The sequence below is a fragment of the Myxocyprinus asiaticus genome, chromosome 11 (genome assembly GCF_019703515.2).
Source record: "Myxocyprinus asiaticus isolate MX2 ecotype Aquarium Trade chromosome 11, UBuf_Myxa_2, whole genome shotgun sequence".
In the NCBI taxonomy this organism is placed as follows: domain Eukaryota; kingdom Metazoa; phylum Chordata; class Actinopteri; order Cypriniformes; family Catostomidae; genus Myxocyprinus; species Myxocyprinus asiaticus.
In genome coordinates this window covers 26,519,332-26,529,150 of record NC_059354.1, presented here as the reverse complement: position 1 = coordinate 26,529,150, position 9,819 = coordinate 26,519,332, and the positions used below count along the sequence as shown (strand labels likewise).

The following is a 9,819-nucleotide window of genomic DNA, read 5'->3' as shown; positions in this document are numbered from 1 at the left end:
ATCTGTAAAAGCCATTTTATACAGGATGTGATGTTATTTCCAAACCACAATGGAGGGCGACTTTAACTCATTCTGTGATGTCCACGTATAATGCAAAGCTACCTCAGATAGAGATATATATATATATATATATATTTTTTTTTTTTTCATGCTGGTGGAGGGTCTCTGGTTACAATGTGGGCCAATCACAGCTGTTCTGGTCTGTTACATTTTTGGAGAAATGCACATCAGGCTACTGATGTTACTATGTGAGTGTGTCCATCCTCAAAATCATTGTCAAACGTACTATTAATTAAGTTGTAAGGTATCTGAAAAGTGAGCTCAGCTGTTTCTAAAGAATCGGACCACAATTGTTCAATTTATCAGGTGGAAAACACAAATCAAAATAATGGCAAGTTTCTTTACCAGTATTCACCTATGAAAGAAATATTTATCGTGTTCTCCTTAATGACAGAAATACTAAGTGAGCTTAAACTTTAATTAGTCATTTCAGTTCTATTTCACTGAAAGATGTAGACACTGATTTACTGAGCTGCATTTTCCAAATAACCCATTTAATTAAGCAAACGCAATGCACAATAAATAAAGTTGTATATATAACATGTCTGAGCAGCTGTATATAATAGGACTCCACTCAAGATCACGACAAAAAAAAAAAATTGTACATGGAGTTTATTACATATTTTCAGACAAATTACTTAAGCCTAAAGATTAAAATTGTATTTAATGATTGGTCTTTTTCATTGACAGGTTATATACAAATGAGCAAATATAGAGGCAATATCGTATAAAAATAGTCACAATTTTAAATCTTTGTGATTTTAGATTTTCTAGTTTTGTATTTGTACAAAAACAAAGCACTGTATTTATACTCAATTCACGGTAGTGCTGCAACGTGATCCAGATTACACACACATTTGCTATTATCTTTCAACAGTGTCGGTAATAAATACAGTAGATGTTGCAGATGTTAAATACAACAGATGTTGTAACAGAAAATGTTTTAGACTGTTTAGAGATATGAAAATGGTCTGAGTTGTGTATTTCATTACCCATTCTGTCTTAACCCTGATACAATTTCTATTATTATGTCTTTGGTGTGCAATATTTCTAAGACTAAAATTAAACTAGTATTTCAATGCAAACACAAATATATCACACCATTTTCTTTGTGCAGAAAAAAAAAGAAAAATGAAAAATTATATTTTCACATTTAAGATTTTAAAAAGAATGGAAAACAAACAGCTACAAAGGAAAAGCTTTTCAATGCAGTGAAGAAAGAGTTTAAAAGCTGCAATTGTATCAAAGACCTGTGTGTATTTCTCCTCCCTCTCTTTTCCTCTGCTCGCTGACATGCTTTATCCTCAGGGCTCGCAGATCAAGGTCTCAACGACAAACTTGTTTTCAAAATGGCGGATCTTAAGGCAGTTGAGAGCCTCACGCTTCTGTATACCTACAGTGGAGCAGAATATGGTTTCAGAAGTTTGAAAGTATGCAGCTATGATGTAAAACCTCTTACATTACAGCTTGATTGTGTCTGTGGGGTTTTTGGTATGCTAACACATTTCAAATGCACTTGGTAAACTTGAGGAGAGAAAATTACATGTATATGGAGTGACATTAACACCGCTTGCTGTGAACATAATCCGATCAAAGTGTTTGTGTGCGTTTGTACATTTACCAAGTATGGTGTCTCTGCGCTGGAGTCTGTACATGTCTTTGTCTTTGCACAGGTTATTAATGAAATAGCCCAGCTGAGTGGTGCTTTCCAGCTTCTCTGTAACCATCATCTCTTCATGCACCAGGTATGACTGAGGAAGATACGTTCCTGCCTGCAAATCACACACACACATACACAAAGAAAAAAGATAAAGATAAAAGTAACTTTCATTAATCAGAACCACTTAATCACATGTAAAAGACAGTCACTCTGTTCTCCTCGCACTATTGTGGCTGCATACCTTGATGTTAACCAGAAACTCTAAAAGGTCCTTGGGTGGCATGACGATAGAGGTGTTCAGGGCAATGATGTAGCACTTGTTCAGATTTAGGTCGAGATAAGCAGTCAGCCTCTGATAGCACAGAATGACACACAAAGTTATTTGCCAGGAAATAGACAGATACTAAGACTATATTATATATATATTATATTATTATAAGATTATAATGATATTTTTCTGTATTTTTATAAATGAGGATGTAAGCAAATATCTTTCAAGGGGAGGACCAAATTTTAAGAATCAGTCATTGAAAAACCCATTATTTAATACTATCAGATGTCTCAGCCCTTAACACATTTGAATTCTGGCTTCCACTGTTTTCCTGTTACAAGCACTTTTGTGTAATCAGCATACTTATCCCAAATGGTTTGTACCATGGAAAACAGGATTTTCAAAGAGTTGATGCTTATTTTGTCTGAAAAGATTAGCAATCTAATTCTGTTGCGACACAGTACGTTTACATGCATTTTAAAAGTTCAATTTCAGTCACACAAATACAATAATTTGTCTTTTTAAAACGCAGTGGTGAATTTTCAGGTCCAGCAAAGCCTTCTCTGCTGGCCTAACATGCCTAATAAAGAAATATTTTTTCATCCTTTCATTCTCATTCACTTTCATTTCCACTCCTAATTCATCTACAAAGAGCAAAAAATTAAAAATGTATCTAATCAGAATTTATACCCTGATGCTTACAAGCGAAGTGTGACGGCTGTTTCACAGCAGCGTGTGAGTCGGAATTCCACCCCGTCAGGCCTTCAGAATTTCTACAGAATCCCTCAACCGTGCAGAAAATAGGCATCTGAAGTCAGATTGTCAGATTTATCAGCCAATCAAATTTGTTGTTGGTGGGTGTGGTCTTTAGGACATGTCTCAGTCAAGGCCTTCTAGCTGGCCTTGAGTGATGCAATTAAGCTTTAAGTATGTTGGCCAGACATCCCGTTTCCCGGGAACAGTCCTGTACTTAAGCACTTTTTCTAGTGTCCCTACTTGTTCTGAAAAAATCGTGTTTTGTCCCATATTTCCCCTCTCCTAAAATTTCTCTATTGGCTATGTGGCTTTCTCAGTCACGTGAGTATTCTAATCAAAGGTAGCCAAGGATACGGCTTGTAAAACCAATAAAATTACACCTTGTTATTTGAAGTACATGATTGAATTAAACTATCTAATCACAATCCCCTATCAATAGACGTCCAGTTAGTGAACTGATTGAAGAGTCAGTTTGAAAGAGCACACAGATGAAATTGGGTCTGGAAAAATGTCAAGGAAGTGTGCATGTACATTTAATGAGGATCTTCAAAAAGAGTTTACATTTCTAAAAAAGGAGTCACAGACAGAGCCTAGTAAAATGAGGTGGAAGATTTGTGGAGCTCGCTTTTCCATCGCCCATGGAGGCCGCACCAACATCGCGCAGCATGTTCATACAAAAAAGCATGTGGATGCTGCTAAAAGTAAGTGTGCCACAAGTGTTAGCGATTTTTTTTTTTAAGCAAAGTTCCGAATCTGACAAGGTACATGCAAGTGAAGGACTTTTTGCTTATTATTCTGTTGTGCACAGCCATAGCTTTGCACATTCATGACCTGAGAAAAGTCTTGCAGGCCAGGCTGGAGGAATCATTCATACCCTCTGACATTAAAAAGCAGCTGGATGCCCTGGTTGAAGCTGGTGACATGCAAGTGGATGATTTCTTTTGTGCAGTGAGAAACCTTTATTCAGCATCGGTGGATTACCTCCAAAATTGGAGCCACTCATTGGAGAACACAGAAAAACTTGAGTGGGCCCTAATGAGAGACATCCCAGAGTAGAAAGACATTCAGAGCAGCCTCGAACACTTCTACTCCAGGATCCCTGCTCTCAGTTTGATTGACAAAACCACGTTCTTTGATGAGTGGGCTTGCATAAAAAACATTGTCACTTGTGTGTGAGTGGAACATGAACAAGACGGCCGTGTCTGAGAGATGGACAGATGTTTTTCGTGAGTTGGAGAGTAAGACCATCAACTTTGGAGTCTTAGCTAAGGTCGTGGAGTTTGTTTTATGCCTGCCTGGGACATCTGCATATGTGGAGCGTGTGTTCTCATTAATGAATGCAGCATGGACACCGGATAAATCTCGACTCATTGTAACAGTCATGAAGGCAATGCTTTTCATACGTCTTAATTTTGGACTGGACTGCTCTGCATTTTACGATAAACTCTTGAAAGACAAGTGCACACTGAGAAAAACTGCTGCCAGCGAAAAGTACAATGTGACAAAAGTTACAGATGTGGATGCACCCTCTACTTAGTATTGATCTGCACCTAGGTAAGGATACGTTAATTTCATTTTTGATGGGAGGGGGCTGTCCCGTTTTCCACAAGCAGGAATCTGGTCACCCTAGCTTAAAGTTATGTACAGTATGTAATTTGAAAGCAAAGAGCGCGAGATCTATAGCTGATCTATACATGACACTTTTAAAATTATATATAAATATCAATGCTTTAGTCCGACTGAAATCGTACAAGTGCGTTTTGTGTGAAATTGGACTAAGAGATCTTGATAACATGATTAATCGGACTATCATTAGCATCGTTGTTGTGCACAAGACAGGTGATGCACAACTAGGGTTGCCAACCCTCCAGTATTTAAGCGAACAGAATTGCGATTCATATTAAATCCATACGGGACGCAGCTTGTCACGTATTTTAGCGTCTAACTCTCAAAGAGCTGAGAACGTTTCGGTATTTGTTTTTAATATGCCTCTTCCTAGTTTGAAGAAAAAAGCAGAGAATTACTTGATTACTTCAAATCTCATTTAAACACGGGTTTCTTGCTTTGTCTGATTTTTTAAAATTAATTTATGGGAGTTATCAGCTTACTGGTGTGCACGTAAATGGGCTGAATGACAACTTGTGCCTGTCTTCTGTCGCATTTTCCGTCAAAAACAGGAGTATTAAAATAGCAGCTTGTTGTCAAAAATATGACATTTGAGTACATGATAATTGTTTCCCACCCTTGTGATTCCTGTGAAAGTAAATAAAGTCACAATAAAACACCAGTAAACACACTTATTGATGATATGGCATTATGTTCCATTACATTTGTCAGTGCTCATTCTGAAAGAGATGGACTCTCTTAATGCAAAACAATACAGGTTTAGTTAAATGCTTAACATGAAAAATTCTTAATGTCTTAGTATATTAAGTAACGTTAAGCCTTTTCTGTTTTAGAATGTCCCTTTAATCAAGTCATTAAATCACAAAATAAAATATATTGAATTTAATTGGTAGAAAGCTGGCATCCCACGTGTTTTTATCTTTGCATATTTTTCGTCCTTCCTTCAAATATTCTATTACGCATTGTGTCATGTATACTTGGACAGACAAAGACTAGCTTGACTAAGCAAAAAAAAATAAATAAAAAGCATGTAAACGTACTGACTGCTTGCTTGAATTGTAGGCACGGTATGAAGATCAGACATCAGATGGAAAATGGTCATGTAAAACTGAATTAAAAACAAATGTGTTCATGTAAGAAGTCTTGACTAACATTTATAAGTGGACTTTAGGGAAACATTTAACTAGGATGTGTATGGCCCCTTTAAAATGATCAGGCTAATCCAGTCAAATAACTTTAAGGGGCAGAGAAAACAAGCAGATAGCCAAGACTGTGTGTATATTTTCATCCAACAGACATCTGTGTTTGTGTGTGTCTGCTTGTATTTCCGCACCATGTTGAAGTCATGCACGATGTTTGCTGGATCGCTGTCTCTGAACTCAGGGACTGGGACTGTGATGAGCTCTACTTCATCGTCCTCCAAAATGCACAAATTCTCCTCAATCAACTTCAGTGGTACCCCCACCTCCACCTCCCCATCCAAATCATAGTCTTCCTCAATGTATTTCATCCCACAGACAAACACCCGCTCCTCCTGTGGGGTTAAAAATAGACATTGCATGAACACAAGCATGTTTATGAACTGTTGGTTCTTTTCCCTCATCTCAATGGTCTATCAAAATCTATGCTTTTCAAAGTGAAATCAATGATGTGCTTATTGTGTAGGCTGAAGAGCACAAATGGAGAAGCATGTGTCAGGTTTCTGGAAAAAAAAAAAAAGAACCAAAATAACACTGATTTCCAGGAACAGAACTATAACTTCTTCTTTTTCCTGTTTTACATGGGTCAAACTGGCAGTATGACATTACTGAAATTGATTCAAATAAAGATCAACAGTAATGCATGATGAGATGTTTGAGCATGTTAGATGTTATCAAGTTTTGATTTTGACACTGCCATGGTACACGATAATTACTCACCTCTAGCACATAGTACTTATACAGGTAAGCTCCTCCCACTATAACACCAGAAAGTACAAGAGCCAATCCCAGACAGAAGCACCAGCACCACACCTTTGATTGCTGATGCACAAAAGCTGCAGCCTCAGGATCCTAAAGGAACAATGACAGAAATTATGATTTCTTCCCACAAAGATCCCATGAAATTAAAATGATAGTTTTGTGGCTTTTTTAGTCCATGTAGTCCATTTTAGGTTATCTATGTGCTAGTGTAATAAAATGTTGACAAAATGTGCTTTCAGCAGATGCGGGTGTTTCTTGAACTTCACTTTTAGCACTGTGGATTTCTAGAAAGTATTGTTAATACATTTTTCACTCTCTCACTAGTTTATTTAATTGTCCACTAACAATGTCCAATAGTGTATGTATGTGCATCACAGGAGGTTAATGTCCGTTTTGTCTTTTTTCCCCACCACAGTGTCATTTCCACCGCATCCCAAATTCTGTGTTGTGTTTAGAATTCTGTGGTGGAAATTACCGTTTTGGAAATTACATTTTTTACTTTTATAAAACAAAATGGCTAAGGCTAATTTCATTGCTAACATTTTATGTATCTCAAATACACGCAATTACATAATATTAACACTCTTTGTATAAATTTGGCACAATTACAGCTTTACTGGAAATGACACCCAATAAAAGTATTCTGCAGGCGATATTTACTTTTTCTTCAAACAACACTTGAGATGTATTTCATCTCAAGCATACTCTTCACTGAAACTTTAATTCACTTTGGCTAGTTAAGTGCACTAACTTGAATTATTTTTTATTTATGGGCAAAATTGTCTGGAGTGTCAATGACGCCACAACTGTGGGACACTTTTGAAAAAATCACTTTTGAAATCATTTTCACACAATAAATATTGAAATGGTTTATCTTTATTTTACTCTTTGTTTAGATTATGGGACATGAAAGTGCTCGAAGTTGAAGAAACAACAATATATGCATTTAAAATGTACAGCCTGCAGTTTCTAAAAGACCGTGTTTTATATTGAGGACACTAAAGAAGTTTGAACAATTTTTCAGATTCTAGCTGAAATAAAATGTTGGAGCTGAATTTATGGAAGAATTAATCTTTATAATATGTATGAAACAGGAAGACTCTGGCTACAACACATCTGTCTTGAGAAGAATGAACAGAGAGAAACAATGTTTTGTTTGTTTGTGAGCCACAAAAGTGAATAAGTCACCCGCAAATAAACAAGGCTTGATATACAAGAACAGGCCAATGGGAGATCAAGCTGCACAGAGTGAGTTTTCACATAACCAGAAAATGAAATATGAATATTATTTGATGGGTACAGATACAAATTTCCCATGTTTAATCCAATCTCAGATACTAAGGACTGCCTGTACTGTGAAAAGGCAACAAGTCAGAACAGAGCCTGACCCTGCACCACATTATAAATGAACACAGAGTAACTGGGTTCAGACAAAGTCTATTTAGACAGACAGAAATGGCTGAAGAACAAGTGTGACAAATGGTTGAGAAAAAAAAAAAAAAGCAAGTGTCTCTTGCTTTTTATATTTGTCTTTTACAACCCATGAAAAGCTCTCACTGATTTTCACAGCCACAACATTAAAACCTGCCTAATATTGTGTAGGTCCCCCTTGTGCCGCCAAAACATCGCCAACCCGCATATCAGAATAGCATTCTGAGATGATATTCTTCTCACCACAATTGTACAGAGCGGTTATCTGAGTTATCGTAGAATTTATCAGTTCGAACCAGTCTGGCCATTCTCTGTTGACCTCTCTCATCAACAAGACATTTCCGTCCACAGAACTGATGCTCACTGGATGTTTTTATTTTTGGCACCATTCGGAGTAAATTCTACAGACTGTTGTGTGTGAAAATCCCAGGAGATCAGCAGTTACAGAAACACTCAAACCGGGCCGTCTGGCACCAACAATCATCCATGCGATTATCTAATCAGCCAATCGTGTTGCAGCAGTGCAGTGCATAAAATCATGCAGATATGGGTCAGGAGCTCAGTTAATGTTCACATCAACAATCAGAATGGGGAATTTCGACCGTGGCATGATTGTTGGTGCCAGACGAGATAGTTTGAATATTTCTGTTACTGCTGATCTCCTGGAATTTTCACACACAACAGTCTCTAGAAATACTCAGAATGGGGCCAAAAACAAAAAAACTTCCTGTGAGTAGCAGTTCTATGGATGGAAACATCTTGTTGATGTTGGGCAGGTAGTTTTAATGTTGTGGCTGATCGGTGTATAATGTTTTAAAGTTTAACCACATATCACGGGCTGCCATGAAAAACAGCTGAACTAACTCTATTCTGGAACATGTTTAATTGTTATGAAGTTTGAATCATGTGACTGTGCTCTCAATCTCCTTTTGTTTTCCTCGAAACAAGAAAGTTATGTGGGTTTGAAAAAAACACACTGAGGAATAAATGATGAGAGAACAGTTACATGAAAACACACAGTACACCCCTATACTTGTGAGGATCTCCCATTCTGCTGGTAACAACACTACCACTTCCCCTTACAGAACCTAACCCCCCACCCACACACACACACACACACACACGCAAGCACGCACGCACGCAGTTCAGTACAGCCTTGAATGCGATTTTGTTACAGTCTGTTCTTAAGAAAAATAAGGTTTCTCACATACCTGACAGTATCAGGAAAATACTATATGGTTATTTATATATGCATGCCCTTACACACATTTACACTGGTAACCATAGTTTCCGTCAGATTTTCATAGTTGTTAAGACAAGAAAACCCGTGGAAAGGTGATATTCACCACAACTATCTTAAAAAAAAAAAAAAAAGAAAAAAGAAATGAGGATTAAATATTCTAAAAGTCACTTACACTGTTTGAAAGAGATATCATATTTATATTATTTATAATGGTTTAACAGAAGTAACAACACATTGTTTATTTGATTTTTTTTGCGCAAACTATGGTTACCATAGTAGCTGCATTTTGTAAGAGTATATACAGAGAAGTAAAATTAAATTGTCCATCTTTGACAGCCATTTTACAACACTGTTTTGGGACTCTGAACCGATCCAAGACTTTCCTGATACACAAACTTCAGCGGAAAAAGACGTACACTTCACTTCTGCATGTCAGACACTCTGCTTCTTTCAAAGCTTTGGAAGAGCTTTAAAACTGTAATTTTCGATTAAAGGACTTCATTAAGATGCGAAAACAATAGAAATACTCCTAATAAACGCAATTCCATGGAAGTGTTGTATGTATACTTCTCGGTTTGTCAGTAACAACATTACCTGGGCATCGGGAATGAGAGTCTCACTGTCCTTCTTTGGATCCTTTTGGGCGAGAGCCGTGTTAAAAGATACTTTGACCATGATGAAAACTCTTATTCTCGGGCAAAACAACAGACGACAGAAGAGGAGCGAGACTGTAAATGCAGTTGTTTCGTTTCCTGATCGCTGATCAGCAGCAACACTGTTTTACAGCGGGTTAGTTAATGTGCTGCGGTCT

The 9,819-nt window shown here is 37.2% G+C and overlaps 1 protein-coding gene across 1 annotated transcript; it reads right to left on the bottom strand.

Annotated features, from left to right (window-relative positions):
* Window positions 1-705: 705 nt before the first annotated feature.
* LOC127448390 (integral membrane protein 2B-like) lies at window positions 706-9,815 on the bottom strand. Its single transcript, XM_051710877.1, has 6 exons — window positions 9,603-9,815; window positions 6,293-6,424; window positions 5,707-5,907; window positions 1,962-2,072; window positions 1,682-1,832; window positions 706-1,453 (listed from the first exon to the last, which is right to left on the bottom strand). The coding sequence occupies exons 1-6, from the start codon at window positions 9,681-9,683 to the stop codon at window positions 1,365-1,367; spliced, it is 765 nt and encodes a 254-aa protein (XP_051566837.1). The 5' UTR covers window positions 9,684-9,815; the 3' UTR covers window positions 706-1,364.
* Between the last annotated feature and the right edge of the window lie 4 nt (window positions 9,816-9,819).